Genomic DNA, 17,403 nt, shown 5'->3' on the forward strand with positions numbered 1-17,403 from the left:
TTGCAGAGGTTTGTTTGGTGGAGCTTGCTTGCAGCTGCTTTGTAACAGAGCAGCCTAAACAGTGAGATGCTGCCTGAGAGGCTCAACTAAGTGTGGGGGGGGGGGGGGGACTGTGCACAAGCCACCAGAAAAAAAGAGGGAACTGATGGAACTGATTCAGCAGTTTTCCAGTTGTTGCTTTTTCCTCATGTTTGAAGAGGTTTGATGTGACATTATGGAAAAAAAACAACATTAAATTTACAAGCTGCTGGATAAGACACACAAACACATAAACACAGACTAAAATTCAAATTGGCGAATGTCTTTCACCAATGCACTTTCCTATGTGCACCTGTGTTTCAGTGTTCCACTTGCCTGTGTGATTTAGCTGCATCTTGTGTGTTATAGCCTGCGGTGCAACAATGCAGTAAATCAATTCAGCCATGCTGTGGAAGAAAGCCTCACCAACAGGCGCTGACAGACAAATGGAAATCAAGGTCTTAGGGGCAAACATCAGGATGCATTTTAACTTCTTCTCATCTTGCTTTCACCGTGCGAAGACACACACACTCGTTCAAAGAAACAGAAATACACACAGGTGTTGACGCACACCGTGCAACATATTCAAAACCCTTACAGACGGAGCTTCAAGTACTCATCTATATTCAATTCAAAATGTTATTTGTTCTAGGCGTAATCTCAGCCTTTGATTATTAATACCAATGTGTGTCTATGTGCCCAAGTGTGAATTGTCCTTTTTGTGTCTGATTTCAGAGCTTCATCGCTATTTTTTGATGTGTAAGAGCTAGAATCTCTTTGTGCCTTGTGTGAGAGTGTGGTTATGTGTTCGGGTTACCAAGTTTGTGAGAGCAGACAGCCGCCAGTGCTGGCAGGCCACCACACAGAGAGCAGCTTTGATGGCTCAGCAGCCAGCTCATCCTTTCTCTGCTCCATTTTTTCATTTGACAGCCAAGCACAATAAACTATAGCACATGATAATGAGATGCAATCACAGTTTCTAAGAGGCATGTAAATCTGAGGTGTCTTCCTCTTTCTCTCCATCCCTCTCTCTCTCTTTCTCTTACTCTCTTTCTCTTCCCTCCCCTCCCTTCAGTTGTCATCCCTTCCTTTTGGGAAGATAGAGTGATAGAAAAGATGATAATGAGGAGGTTCGGAGGCGCAACGACAAGTAAATCTTCGGTGTCGACAGGGGGTTGGGGCCAGGCCAACTGTCTTCCTGCTCGGTGATGACTAAACGTCTCTCTCAGCAGGTTTTTCATTTCTCCATGTCACTGTGGGTGTCTCCTCTCATCCACTCTCCCTCGATCTTTCATTTGTCTTGCTCCCTCCTTGCTCACTTCTCCCCTGCTCCATCTTTAAACCCCATTTGGAATTTAGAGCCCTACATTTTTCTGTTTGTATTTTGGACGTGCCCGTCTGTCCGCACTGGTCTCTCTCTCTCTTTCTTTTATTTTTTAAATCGCTGGTTCAATCTGGTGTGGTGGTAAAATATATTTGACATGTATGATTTGTAAAAGCAAGAAAGCTGTCTCCGAAATGCTTTAGTAGGATAATATTTTTTTCATAGAAATGCATAAAGTTGTCTTGCCTGTGTGAATGAGTGCTCTCCTGAAAGTACGGGCCGATAAGTTACCCATGATAGAGTGCACTGGTGACTGATGGTGATATACAGTGGCAATGATGTCTGTAAGTGCATTTTTCACTGTGAGTTTTGCCATGACGCTGATAAAACCTGGCACAGGACAAATATTGTCAGCAAAACCAAAGTAAACACAATCCCAGTAACGGGCGCTGTCTTAGGTGTAATTGCTTTTCTTCATGCTTTTTCTTACACACACACACAAAAATAGGCTCCAACTTACTATAACTGGAAATTAAGAACAACATACAATAAAGGTACAACAGCTAATACATGTAATATTTGCTCATTAGTCCTAACAGACTGGGCATGTTTGTCATGTTTACCCCTAAAACAAAGATTTGTAGTAAGGATAACAAGTGCTGGATATGGTTCACATAATCCCTTGCATGTTGTTTTGAGAAGCCACTTTTATTTATCTCACCCTGTGTTATCTTTCTCTTCCTTTCCACCTATCTTAGTCACTCTCTGTGAGTCATCCACTAATTACCACCCCTCATCTCTGCCTTCCTCCTCTGCTCTGTCTTCCATATGACTATTAAATTGATTGTCCAATTAGTCCGTCGGCAGCATTAGTTGGTACAGTTTTTGATCAATTTAACCAGATGCAGATCAATGGTAGAAGAATGCCTTACGGTGAACCATCTCACTTGCTTTGACTGATGGGCAGACTTATTCCCAGTGTCCTTTAATAGGAGAGTAATACATCACAAAGCCGCCATCTCTGGTTAGGCCTATGTCTGATCTCAGCTTTTAAATTCTTTTTCGTATTTGTTCAGGTTAAATAATGTGTAAGTCTTTCTTCATATTATATTGTTATATTATCCCCAATCAGCTCTACTGTTGCAATAATTTGTCATGATATCTACAATGACGTCCACTTCAACTGTTATCGCTGCAGCTGTATAATGACCCAGAGTCCCAGAGGGGATCATTAAGATTTAAACAGACCCAGAAATGTTTTTTGCCGTAACCTGAGGAACAGGCGTGCTTAGCTGTACAGAGGAAAGCCGGTTACTGACAGCACCAAGCTGTTCTGTCAGGATGCTCCTGTCTCTAGTTAACATTAGAACATCTGTTACCAAACAAATTAATGGGTAAGTGTGTTGATACACTGACCATTGTGTCCCTCCACTGTCCTTGTCTGCATTCATTTTCCAATGAGATCGCCCCACAGACACGAGCATGGATTGGAATATAAATGAGATGGAGGGAGAGTGTGAGACGGAGGCATTTCCCAAAATGATTAAACTCCATTCACTTTGCCCCATTAGTCTCATCCATCCCTCTTTTCTTTCTGTTTCATCCACAACCTCCCAAACTGCCATCTCTGCAGAGACTGAACGACAGCGACTACCTCTCTCTCTCATTAACCTTCTGGAACCATCAGCTCACAGCTCTACAGTCAGCACAGCTATTTTGGGTCAGCCTGTACACAACAGTCAAAAATCATTTGTGGCAGATGGCTCCTCTGCTGTCAGACACAAAGACACACACATATAAACACACACACACATTTTGGACCCAATTTACATTCATAATTCTCTGACTCTCTGATTTCTCAGGTATAGCAGGCAGTTCTCGCTGGGTGTTCATGACTGTGATCTAACTGCATTTACAGTAAGGCGTGACACGAACCTTAATGTGATGAAACAAAAGCTAATGTAATGTAACACATCATAAAATAATATATTAGAGCAAGGCACAGCGGGAGGGAAGAGAGGAGGAGAGAGGGATCTGAAGAGGAGAAGAGAAGAGAAGAGCAGTAAACAAATATACTTCACTTCACAAGGAGCAGCTGCCTTTGAGACAGCCCAAGGGGACACGGCAGCCATATGACTATTATGTTTTTTTATGATTCACACCCCTATCTCTTAATATGTCTATATAACTAGGGATATAGCATATGGGCACATGGACACCTACTGGATCACCAAGCAACCTGTTACACACCCATACACACTAACACGCCCCAGGCTACAGTAAAGCTGACAGCTTTGACATTATAACTCTACCAGCTGCTTTGAGAATGGCTAGAAGAAACACATAACAATAAATGCAAGTCCCTTGTGGTGCATGCAAACACTTGCTTAACCTCAGGGTAACCCGCACACACATAACATACATACCATTTTTACACCATTAGAAACACTGGCTTTTTAAATCTACTTTTAAAAGAAGATTAAACTCTGCCTAATCTTACTTTAGACCACACAGAGTAAAGGAGTTACATCCAGATTCATAGCCCCATCGTGCTTGGTTTCATGGTCATATCTTTGTCACCCAAAGCTCTCTTAGAAGCCAGACACTCCGTGTCATTATAACCAGGACCTAAAGTGACCTGTCACTAATGCTGATTGGTAGAGAGTGTGCGGACAACCGAGATCACTCAGCACTGATTAAATCCTGACAATAATAACTGTACAGTACATTACTCATCCATAATGATCATGCACTGACATGCATCTGTTAAGTAATCACAGCAGATGAAATATAGACATGGGTGTGAACAATGTCAACAATACTCTATAATATGTTGCAGTAAAACGCAAGCAATTTATGTAATGAGATTTCTGCTGTTTATATGGATTGATATGATACATTCAAATAAAAAACTGCACTAGCAATGGAACAGGCAGATTTTCTGATTTTCTGCATTATGGGTTATTTCTATGTCATAATCTAGACATACCTAGCTGTAACAATTAATCATACAAGAGCATTACACTAAAACACACAGGGTTTCCTTTAATCTGTTTAATATGTACAAGACTGGCGACATGACTACAGTCTTTTCTCCAGCTGTACAGATGGAGGAGAGGAAATGACGGCATGGCTGAGAAGATATAGAGGGTTAGTGGATTGAATCAGGGACTTTGACCAGCTTTGGGAAATGAGTGGGCAAACAAAATGACAGACTCATCCCTCTGTCCCTCTGCTCTTTGCTCTCCCTGATCTCTTGTTCTTTTTTCCCCCTTTATCAGTGTTGATGCTCTCAATCTGTCACAGTGATTGCCTGACGGCATTATAATTTGCCTAAATTGAGCCATAATGCGCCTCGTAAATTTAATTTTGTCTCAAAACCAGATTAACCCATATGACAGGATGCACATGTGTATCTGTGCAATTGTGCCAGCGAGTGTGTATGTGTGCATTGTGTGTGTATACAGTATGTGCCTGCCAAGGCCCTTAATCCCAGGAGCGTATGCTGAATAAATCAGGAGTATTTTTGAGTGAGTGAGTGAGAGAGAGAGAGAAAAAATCCAATCCCTTCAAACACTGCCCATGGATGCAATCAGTCATGAGAAAGCCAAACACATGGACAGACGAAATCAGCATCATGGACAAAAACACACACACATTCATTTCAAACCAATGTTGCTACATGTAACCATGTGACAGGACCTCATTACAAAAATAGCATCTGCTTTCCTACTGAGAAACAACCCAACCTTACATGCAAGTATATAACAGTCTTACATACTGTGGTAGTTATTGTCTGACACACCCATATATTTCAGAGAGGAGCAGATTCATTTAAACCAATTTTCGTCTGGATTTCATGTCCTCAAACACCCTAAAGTTCTGTTTTCCGCAGAAAGAAGATGCTGATCAATGTAGTTTGCAGTAAACAATGTCCTCTTGCAATGAGGACAGCCCAGAAAATCTTCTGGTAACAGTATGTGAGGGAAAAACTGTGGAGCTAAAGCATGCACTCATTATGCACCCCTAAAAAGGAACAAAATAAAAAAAAAAAAAAAAAAACCAAGGCACGGTCGAAATACAGAGTGGCTGCATTGCAAATAGTACTTTTTAAAATCCAATTACCACCCAGATTTTTGTATTACTGACTTTTTAATTTGTTTTTTTATCTCAACAGAGGCCGATTAAATTCACAGATTTTGTTTAAAATACAGTAAAAAAAAAATTAATGATCTGTAAGATTGTTCATTCTCACTCTCTGTCAAACATGAGCGAGCAAGTGATCTCCTGTCTCACACTGACACTGACACACACATACACACACACACTCCCTTCCATCATCTAACCTCTTCTAAACTGTCAGTGGCTTGACATTTTTCCCTGGAGAGGGAGCTTGGCAGGCCTGCTCAGACAGACAGTCAGACAGACAGGTAGGGGTATTAAATATGTATTGCAGTGCAGTGATAGGACACCGGGGGCCATTAGCCATTATAAATATATAATCTAGCTCTGCTGCATATTTCAGCCTGCCGGACGAATGGCACCCCAACATACAAGCTCTCTGATTAGCATCCCAATGCTAAAATGCATCTCAATTAGACTGAGCGTCAGCCCTCATTTGGTGAGGCAGGGATCGAGATGGAACGGACCGATGTATAAATGAACGAATAAATAAATAAGCACCCTGCCAGAGGATGGGGGGAGGTGGGGTGGGAGGGGGAAAGGAAGGGCTAGGAGTCGCTGACCAACAGCATGCAGGTTTACTGACAGATTTAGTATGAGCCCTGCAGGCTTTAAACTTTAATCACTTGTGGACTGTTAAATAGCAAAACAAGGCCAGTCTCCCTCTCTCTCCCTCTCTCTCTCTCTCTCTCTCTGACTCTCTCCCCAAGATATTCTGTTGACACTCAGCATCCACTTGTTCTCTCCTTTTTCTTTATCTTCCTCAAATCCCTTATCCCCTCATTTTCAACAAGACTTTTTCTCTTCCCTACTTTTCTGTTATCCATCTTCCACATCCATTTACCTATCCATCTGCCTCTATCCCTCATCCCCCAATCATCATGTCATCTCTCTTTCTTCTCTTCCTGATCTCTATTCCTATTTTCTTTTCCAAAAATTCAATTTTCCTTTCCAAAAATTCTTCTCTTACCCCTTCTATTTCCCGTCTTTTGCTAATAGATTTCTCTGACTTTCCTTTCTCGCCCTGTCCTCGCCCTCCACCACCTGACTCCATCACCGTCATTTTGCATTTGAAGCATTTAATTCCAAAAGTAGACTTTCCCCTTTTCAAATATGGCAAACACTCAAAATGACTCTTGGAATGAATTCAAAACACTTTATGGGCTACAACCAGAGGTAATAGTAATTTCGAGATCTTTGCTTCCAAACCTTTTGCAGGACAGTCGTCAGTTTATCACATACTGACTGATCTTTTGTTTGCATGTACTGTATTATTTTGGAATGATGTCCTCCTTTCCTCTGATATACTTCTCTCTATCCAGGTCTCTCTTTTTCTACTGTACCTGTCGCTCCATCTCTCTCCCTCCTGTTACTTTCATCGCTCTCTACCCTCTCTTGCTCCTTTGCTGGTGACAGAGTATGACTCTGAGCGTGTTGACAGCCAGCCAGAGGGCCAAGCCTGTCGCCTCAGCCCCTGGGGAATCAATCATCGGAGCCAGGATCAATACCAAAGGACTGTGTCCTGGGCCGGCTACCGACTTAGCTGGCAGCGACTGACTGATGAGCGGACCCTACTGCCACATTGGGCAAAAACAACATTCCAGCCAGTGCACACACCTATCAAGCATGCACCACTACACAAACACTGAAATGCATAAATGCACTCACACCCAGATATAGGTTCATCAGTCATTCTGAAATAAATATATACAAATGTGTTTGGAGGTTGTGTATGAGAATGTATTCAAGCACAAATGGAGCAGTATCAATGACATGACTCAGTCTGTCTAGCACAGCCCAGCAGGTATCCCATCTCAGACTGATTCAAACCAAATTTGGTCCACCACAATCGCTCACAGTCTATTTTCAATTCTTCACTTTGCACTGCAGAAGTCCAATTATGGGCCTCCTCATTGAGTCTTTATTTTACAGCAACATAAGCCCACTCTATCCATCACCGTGCAGTCCTCTGCAGGGGAAATCACCACTTATCAGCCCACTACAAGCAAATTAGACAAATATAATAGGTCTGAACAGAGGTAGGGGGTGGACTCCGATTGGCGAAGAGTGGGTGATCACTGACGTGTAGTACACTTTAAAGGTAGAGGTAGACAAATGTCCCAGACATGTGTCCCTGGCAATTATACCAACTCTAGTGAAAGTCATTTAAAAGTAGAGCAGGCATGGTGTGAAAAGTGACACATTAATGACAGTGAAACTGTGGCGCTGAAAAAAACACTTCCTGTCTTATCTGCCTCAAACATTAGATGATATTAGCTCCTCTTTTTTGGAAGACGACACATATCACCTGTGACATTGGTATGGATAAAACTTATCTGTCTTTATATTCACCACCACCAACTGCTGAGGCGTGAATGGTGTACTCATTTTCTGTTTGCAGTGAGGTTCATGGATGTTCTCTGCGTGGGTGGAGAGGGAATGTCAACGCAGGACAAAAGAAAACCATCAGATGACTTGCAAATATGTGTTTAGGTCGATGTTATTTTAGCCTCAAGACAAGACTGTTTAAGAGTGACTTGAGGCGACCTTTACCATCAGCGGGGGAGTACATTAATAGGTGCCACTTGTGCTGATTGTAATAAGATGGTATCTGACTGAGGTACATTGCACTGATTGTAATGTCAGTGGAGGCGGACATAGCGGCACAGTAATTGTGTATTACAGCATCAACATCAGATATCCATACTGTTTTCTTTATCTCAATGGAAAATAGCCTCTGAGGAAAAGATTGCTTTGTCTTCTTTATCAGAATGCTAGCTTTAGAATAGGCTTGTCCTTCACTTTTTAATCTGAAATTCGGGTTTATATTCCAAATGTAAAAGACTGTCATTATGTAACATGTTACGTCAGGTCAATTCTGAAATAGACACAACTTGAATGTATGCGTATATTTATGTAAACCAAATAAAACATAAATGCATAAACAGCAGTATGTCCTTTAACCATTTGGCTGATGCTTTTATCCAGAGTGCTTTACTGGATTGCCCCATAGGGAATGGGACATTACACTTGCAGTATTAGCAGCACACTTTTATCCACTGTGCTGTATCAAGATAAAACCTTCAGAGCAAAGAACACCCTTACTAGTCATAAAGTACAGTGGGAGCAGCTGTCTGCCTAGTCCTGTTGCCGGGCAAGAATTACTCACTGTATAATAGACCTTTTAATGTGATCTCAACCTTTAAGTGAGAGGCAACTAATGCTCTAAAGGATTTCACATAGAACGGGCTGGTGAGTTTGCTCGATACCGTGCATATCCGCAATTGGTTTTTTACACGTCCGTTATGTCCGTTAGTTTGGCGCCAAGGCCAGCGAGTGGAAAAAATGTGCACACACCTTGTCTCTGGAAGAGTTGGCTGCTGACGATTTCAGTCATGGAGGCCACCTTCTGTTTCTGGAGTTTCTCAGGGGGGATGCAGGAATAAAAGTCATGCAGCAACTGACTGCGGAGAGAAAGAAGAAGAAGGGGGGGGTGGGGGTGGGTATTAATAATCAGCAAGATCATTACATGGAGAAAGCAACAGATGTGTTTTTTTACAAATGAGCACAATAAATATTCAAGAATTATTTTCTACAGATTATTGCATGTGTTTTGAATTTTAATAATAATAATAATAAATCTCCTCTCTCTCCTCTGATTATTTCCACATTATAAGTGATTCAAAGATGAAAAACACAACCATACCTTACTAAGACAAGCTTTAAACATCTCTCCCTTAAGGTTATAAAATATGCTAAAAGCAGTGGTTGTCTCAGAGTGCACCATAGACATAAGCAGAGCAGTGTATACTGCATGAAAACAAATGAGCCAAAGCCTAAACATGCTTTAATGAAGACACAGGTTTGACTCATCCCCCACCCCAAATTCAATTTTAGAATAATTAAACAGGCTGGTTGCAAGCCCTGATGCCACTTAGAAAGATTGAATGCTCAGAGCATGGCGAACCCTCTGTCTCTGTTTTTTTTTGACCGTCTCTCACTTTGTCTTTGTCTCCTTAAATTATGCCACACATGCTGCAGTAGCAATTTCAATAATGGCATGAAAGAATGAAATGCACCACCTCTGCTCCCAAAACTCAAACACAACAACAAAAAAAAGATTTTATATGACTTTTGATGTGCATAAACTGGCACGAGGACGGGCCAGGGCACAGAGGCCCCAGCACAGACTTATCGGGCGCGCTAATCATCTGAGCTGAATCTAATTAAAACCCAAAATGTCAGCCTACACCCCAAGGGCGCACAAAAGGACACAGAGAGCAAACAAAACACATCCATAGCTGATTGTGTTTGCACTTGTACCAGTCTGCAGATCATACTACAGGTGAGTTTAGATGGCATAGAAATGTGACTATAGAGAAGATGAGACACAGCTTTGATGTCCACCTCATGCCCTGTGATTGTAATTCACATGGGCTCGTCTTTGGAAACTCTGCCCTAGGCAATTCTGATCAGGAATGCAACCCAGGACCCCACTTTCAAGTTCAGATGACTCGGCCATGTTTGCGCACATCTGTGTGTTTTTTGCGTAGCTGCACAAAGGGCGGACAATAAGGGTGAGCGACTGTGTGTGAATGAGAGAGAAAATGAATGACAGAAAGTGAGAATGCGTGCGCTGATTTTTAAACTCTCTGCCCCTCATCACCTTTCTGCTGGTGTGTGCCTGAGTGGTAGGTGCTACAGGTAGCGCCTTCGTGACACTGTGTTGACATCGAGCCACTCGAGGGACCGAACTGGCAGATGCCGATAAGCCACAAAAGCGCACACACACAGGTCATGAAAAGGTGAAAAGAGAAATTATGAGGATGAGGGTGTTTGAAATTGAACACAGCAAGTCAAGAAAATGTCAATTAACATCTTTCTGTAAAGTAATAAGGTCAGGCCAAGACAGTGGATCCATGTTTGGTCTTGGAATTGTGAGAGGACAAATAAAGTGCCTTAAATTTCTAGTTTTCAAGTGCTGAAGTAAGTACACTGAGGTCATTTCCTGGGCTAAACAGTAAATTGTAAGTTTGATTCTGGGTCAAGGAGAGGTTGAACAAGCCATTCCAAGTTGTTTTGCGCTTCAGGAGGCCATGAATAAAGCTAAGAGAAGAGGTTCAAATGGGTTTTTGTTTGACGGGGTTTCTCTGAAATTGTCGGCTCACTCAGGGGCACACGGAGGAGCTGCATGAGTGTGTTTGAGTGTGTGTCCTTCTGTATATGTCAGTTTGATGAGATTTTTACGATAAAGGAGAAGTTAAGGCTCGACCAACATGGAGGGTGTGTGGGGGAGGGGGCAGAAGGATGGGGGTCACTGAACAGAGCTAAGAGGAAAACTTGATCTGAGCTCCCATATATCCTCTCTATCAGCGTCCCTGAATAAGACCAAAGGGGGCGGCGTGTATGTTTGTGTGTGTGTGCGTGAGTGTGTGTGTATATATATATATATGAATGTGAGTGTTTATGGGTAAGCTTACCTGAGGAGCTTGGCATCAAACACCTTCTCAACATCATGCAGGACTGTTGGCAGGTACTTCAGAGCAGCAACCTGATGACACACACACACACACACAGCCCGCACGTAAACACCAGTAAATTACTGTCTTGAAATCCTGTGGAAGTTGTTGTTTAATAGAAGGTGACTTTGCCATCAAATAGGCTCTCATCACAAGTGAGAGAAAATATCTATTTTATTTTTCACAGGGCTGCTTGTCTTTCTGCCTAACTTTTAGTGACTCAGTCAGTTTGTATGTCTGCCTTGTTGTAAGTAGTGAAAATAAGAGGAAAGCACTGAGCAACAGAATACTGATGAAGTCAGACTCCGGTTGAAAGATCACATTAGAGAAGTAGGAGTATGAGGAGGAGGAAGATGAAATATAACCAGGAAGGGGTGAGGATGAGGGTGAGAAAAATGCAAAGAGGAGTACTACGTGGTGTAGCATGGGTGTGTGATTGCGCGAGTGTGTGATTACCCTGAGCAGCAGAGTGGTGGTGTAGTCAGTTCTCATCAGGTTGTTGATGGACTCAAAAAGCCTCCTCAGCGACTCCTCGAACTCGGCCTGCTCCTTTCCCTCGTACAGCCTGTGAGGGCAGGAGGAAATGAATATAAATGCAACAGGAAAAATCAGAAGAGGGAGAAAAGAGAGAAAGTGTGAGATGAGTGTCGGAAATAGTGACGTGACACGATTAGCAAGGAAGTCGGAGGGAGGGATGAAGGAGGCGAAACAGATTGAGGAAGGAACTGAGAGATGAGAGAAAACAAAAAGGGGGAAGTGGGGTAATTAGTGAGACTGGGATGTTGAGAGGTAGAATAAGAGCCAACAGGTCAAAACAAGGATAGCTGACAATGAGCTCAAATTGGATATAACAGAAATGTGGAAAGTTTGTTGAGTGCAGGCAAAAAACTAGTTAGTAAGTTTACTGAGTTAAATATAACAGTATAAAAAATATAACTTAGACGGACATACATGGATGGACAGTTCATTCAGGCTTTAGTTCACATATATCTTGTGCTTACTTGCCTCCTTTGCTCATAACCTTTTTAACATCTTTCACCTCCATCACTTTAACCAGGGCTGAGTTCATGATATGATCCTTGTATCTGATCAGGCTGAGTGCATAACCCAATGGATCATCACACACAATGAGCTGATGATTCATCCTACATAGGAACTTGAGTTATTTTTCTTTTACTGAAGCATGTACTCATGGAAGCCCTGCCTTTAATCACCAGGTCAGATCATGTGTAGCAGTCTTTAAGCAAAGCCTCACATCCATGCATTTCACAAAGAAATGTTGACTCATCCCTGTTATGCTTAAACTATTCTGCTATACATTGTTTTCTGGGGAGATTTAGTAGGATAATGTGTGCTAATACAATATGATAAATTGATCTATAATAACTAGTCACAACCCTCCTTGGAAACATACTTTTATTGTGACTCTATAACAAATGTCTGTCCATAAAGTAGTCATTTTATCCCCTTGACAGATTTTATTTCCTAGATTTTAGACACTCACAAACTCTATTGGGATGTATATTATCCAGCAGTAGTTGTTTTTCATCACATTTTAAATTGATTCCAGATTGGTAATTATATTGTTTTTGAAGTTATCTTCTTCGAGCCAGGCGCTGGCTTTCTCACTAACTCAGCGTGATCTTGCAACAAAGTGAAATTACACCTAAATCCTTGTGTTTTCAGGGGAATGGGACACCACCTAAATTGGCTGCAGTTCTTCACGTCGTCTGTAAACAATATGGTTATATTCAGCAAGAATGTGCCACTATCCAAGTGATTGTAGAGCTCCCCAGTGCACACCTGTAATTCATTGCACTATATTCAATCATGGTGACGCAGCAAACCACTGCAGTATTTTGACGACAAGGTGTTATCTTGAAAAGGTAAAACTAAACATTGCTAAATACTGACTGCTGTGATTACAGCAATCTGTCTCAAACTCAACACAAACAAAGTGGGTTATCTTACTCGCTGCTATTCACATCACATCCCAACACCCACACATCCCTCAACCATCCCTTCAGCCCTACTTCCTCCACCCCTCGCAAACTTTTCTCTCATCCATCTCTCCTCCTCTTTCCTTCCCCCATCCCCTCGCTATCTCTGGGTGATTCAGTGGAGCTGTGCAGTTGTTAATTACAATAGAAGTTATGAGTGCTAGAGGGAAGGATTAGCATGTGGCACACAGCGAATTTATCATGTGGGGGGAGGGATTAGGCGGTAACACATAGAGGTATAATCACTGGGCTCTTTGCAGAGTACAGTTATGATTACAGACGCATTGTCCTACTTAATCCACCAGTCCTGTCTGTGCATAAATGTGTGTGTGTGTGTATGTAAAAAGAGATGATGTCTAGATGTGCCTGGGCCAGTGTGATATCATCAGGTTGCGCATTTACATCAGTCTTCACTTTGATAGTTGTGTCCCATTCTTTGTACAGCAGATGACCACTTTAATCCAATGTGGGACTAAAAATGACCACAGCTGAAATTTATCTACACACACACACACACAAAATACACACACATAAGCACAACAGCACAAAACGTCGTACCAGCTCAGCAAACTAATACTGGAGACAGATGGAGAAGAGAGAGAGGGATGGAGGGAAGACAATCAGCAGGGGGGATGGAAAAGAGTGACACTGAGAAAAAGTCTGAGGAAAAGAGTGGAGAGTGGGAGGGAAAGTACAGAAGGAGGACAGCTTGGCTGTATGAAGTTGTGACTGAGAGAGAGAGAGAGAGAGAGAGAGAGGGAAAAAAAGAACAACAAGGCAACTCTAAACATGTCCCCCATGAATTATGAAATCCCTGTCTGAGCAAATCAGTCACAAATGTCACAATGTTTTGATTCATGATTGCAGTTCCCCCCCACACACCAAAATATGTGGACAAACAGATAAGTGGTGCAGTGACCAGTGTTACCAAGATGTATCACCCAAACCTGTTGGGCCAAACAGCATAACTGTGAAAAATCTCTGCATCAAAATATTACTTGGTCTATAAAGCTAGGATTTTCTGTATCTGATGGATGGAAAAGAGCAAATCAAGCATGTGTCAGTGCATCCCTAGCTTTAAAGGTGAAAAAATAAATTATTATGAACTATTTCTCATCATTCTAAATTGTGCCTTTATTGGTATTATTATTACCGGATAGATACTGTCTCTCTATCATGAGAAATGATCTCAAAATAATATGAGTTGCAATTATAAGGATAAGATAACAAAATTAAAGAGCCTAGATACTGTGATAATGATAAAAGATTATGTAATCATATTGTTACATCTCATAGGAAACAGAAGTGATCTCACAATAATAAGATCGTAATCACATTAATGACAAAAGACTCATGGAGAAGGTGTGAGAAAGTGAAAAGAGGAAAGAATCTGAGATTTAAAGATGAGAGGAGGGATGGAAAGAAAGAGGACGGGGGGGGGACACAGGAGAAATATAGAACATAGCAGGTACTCAAGGGAAGGGGGAAAGAAACAGATACAACTGATGAACTAGACTGCAGGGAAGTAATGAAAGCCATAGGGCGTGAAGGACAGAAACAAGGTTAAAGAAAGAGCAGAATCTGGTACAGCGTGCCTTACATATTGTTGAAGTAAACATTCCGCAATGCTAATAGACTTTGCATGAACATGAAGCGAGTTTGACAAGCTAATAAATCTTCAATGCTACCTGCTTAACTATTAATGAGTGCTAGTCCTGACGGTGATAATGACAGAGCCTTACAGATGCACCTACAGCACCATGTGGCTCCCTTGAATACCTGATGCTCTGTTAGCATGACAAGGCCTTGTAGGAGGGGAAAATTTGATGTGAAAACTTTAGATGCAGAAGGAGCTGGAGTTGTCAGCTGCAGGTAGTTGGGCGACGACAGATAGAGGAGAGAGAAAAGACGGAGAGAGGGAGAGGGACATTTATCGGTTCTGAGGTACCCAGGGGGAGGCTGACGACTGGAGCTCAGTCAATCCAGGAGCTGTTGTGATAATATGATGCAAGCGTGCACACACACACACACACACACACACGTGCGCGCGCACGCGTGTGCTTAGGAGTATGCTTAATGTATACAGTATGTGTGGGCTTGTGTACACACAAATGCACATGAATACACACACAAACTCACTCTCTTGGGAATCCACACTAATCCATCCCCACAAATTCTCACACACACACACACTCTATGAATAAATAAAGAAACACACCCACCACATTGATAAACAAACACACCAATTTCAACAAACAAAGCCTGTGATGCCCTCTAGAAGATTAAAAAGACAGACCTTTGTTGACCAGTGGACTCTGAATGACAAACACACACATATATAAACAGAAATCCTCTCCCAGCTCACTTCTACAAACACTAATACACTCCTCCCGACAAAGACACACACTCCTGTAGCAATTCGCACATTAACTGTAAACACCACTCAATCTTGAACATGCCTGTGTCTTATATACACACACACACTTACACACAAATACACATAGGTGTTCAAGTCTCCCCCAGGTAAGGCACATAACACAATTGTGGATCATGTTTCTGATCTGTCAGCATCAGCCTTTGCACCGCAGTTATAAATGGTGTTTACACTTATCATATGGCGCAGCTCTCTCCTCAGCACAGTGGGTGTCATAAGTCTCTCCTGCAGGAACTTTGTCTGTGTGGTGTGTTGTTGGCTGCCCATTCAGCAGCCCTGCCCTGCCATTAGACCTCATTTGGACGCCACACTTCATCATCAATGCTTATTAGCAACATTAGTGCTGCATTCAGCAGCCTGTTCTCGCAGAGCTGTCAAAAACGATTACTCCGGCAATGCAGTGTCACTGTGTGCCCTCAAGAATCTCTATTTGCATTATTGTGGGTTCAAAAAGTAATTAGGAATCGTCATCATAATGATCAGTTCACAAAAAGCTACACAAACACTCACTGGGAGTAGAGCATGCGCGAGCGAACGATGAACTTGAAGATGTACTCGAGGGCTTTGAGGGTTCGGAGGATGGGCTCGCACTGTTCCCCTCGGCTGGACACATCCAGATACCTCTTCAGCACAGACATCAGTTTCCTGAGGGAGAGAAGGATTTGGAGAAAACAGGAGATTGGAACGGGGAAGAGAGAAATCAAAATCATTCAGTCAGAATTGTCATTCCTTTTCTATGTTCCCACAGGTTTGGGAAAGTTAATCACTGACTTCATTTTTCACTTCCATAGAGCAGAAAGACAAAGTGCAACAGGGTGAGAGCTGGAGAGGAACAAGGAGAAGGGAACTGGCACGGGAGGTAGAGGTGGAAAAATGGCAAAATAGTATTTCACACTTCAACAGATGTACCTTTCACACAGCTCCAAGACATTTTTATTTGCCCTCAGATGTATGGTGTAACAAAAAGGGAAAAAAAAAAAATCACTCTCCAACACATGCACACCCCACAGGCGTCTTTAGACACACACATAAATATTCCAGTGTGGCAGAGCAGTTGGAGAGAGGTGTGGGTGGCACAGAGTTCAGTCTAAGTTTATGACCTACCGGCACTGCTCTGACCAACCTCCTGCTGTATTATCTTAATGGCATGCAAGGCTAGCATATTCAGAACACATAAAACAATACCGCACAGAGGGTTAATACTTCTGGGTTTGTGACGGCTTTATTTCCATGAAATGGCGACAGGGGATCACCCACTAACTGGTTTAAAACTATCCAATCCTCTTAAACAATAAAAGTTCCCCTAGAAAAATGAACTCTAATCTGGCCTTGCTGCCATCAGGACGGCCTTGAAAATATTAACAACGTTATTACCATTCTGTCTTCCCTGGTTTTGTTTTGGTGCGTGGCTTAAGGGCAAGCACAGGAGGATTTATTCTTTTTTTAAAAGCAAAAGATAGGGAGTTTAAAATGTAGTGAGAGGGAGTTAGAGAGTTTTACATAACAGCCTCTGGGCTGACAGGCGTTAAGCTGCAGTGACCCTCTTAAAGAGGGTGAACACCAACACACTGGCAGGGGAGGGATGGAGCGATGATGGAGAAACAGATGAATTGACGGAGTGAAGAACAGACAGGAAGAGAGAAAAGCAGTTAGGAGAGGAGGAGAGAGAGAGTGGCAGGAATAATTGGGCAAAGGTAGAGGAGGAGTAGAGGCAGTTGGGGGATGCAAGGAAAAGATGCAGTGGGAAGCGAGAGCAGGAGGAGTCAGACATGTTTTTAATTTTCCTAACTGGAGCTCTGGCAACACAAACAAATGTTTTCTCTAGTGCCCACTGAATCAAGTGAAGTGAATTAACAGAGAGGAAGAAGCGGCCAGAGGTGTTTGAGGTGCACGCCTGAGTGCTTTAGCTGTTACTCCACAGAGAGG

The 17,403-nt window shown here is 42.3% G+C and overlaps 1 protein-coding gene across 1 annotated transcript in view; it reads right to left on the bottom strand.

Annotated features, from left to right (window-relative positions):
- Positions 1 to 17,403, bottom strand: part of LOC108885524 (dedicator of cytokinesis protein 2) — an 89,718-nt gene that overhangs the window by 56,204 nt on the left and 16,111 nt on the right. The window contains 4 exon segments of the mRNA XM_018679891.2: positions 8,882 to 8,988; positions 11,005 to 11,075; positions 11,500 to 11,608; positions 15,988 to 16,122. Of these exon segments, the coding sequence (XP_018535407.1) occupies positions 8,882 to 8,988; positions 11,005 to 11,075; positions 11,500 to 11,608; positions 15,988 to 16,122 (422 nt within the window).

Source organism: Lates calcarifer, linkage group LG8 (genome assembly GCF_001640805.2).
Source record: "Lates calcarifer isolate ASB-BC8 linkage group LG8, TLL_Latcal_v3, whole genome shotgun sequence".
Taxonomy (NCBI): Eukaryota; Metazoa; Chordata; class Actinopteri; family Centropomidae; genus Lates; species Lates calcarifer.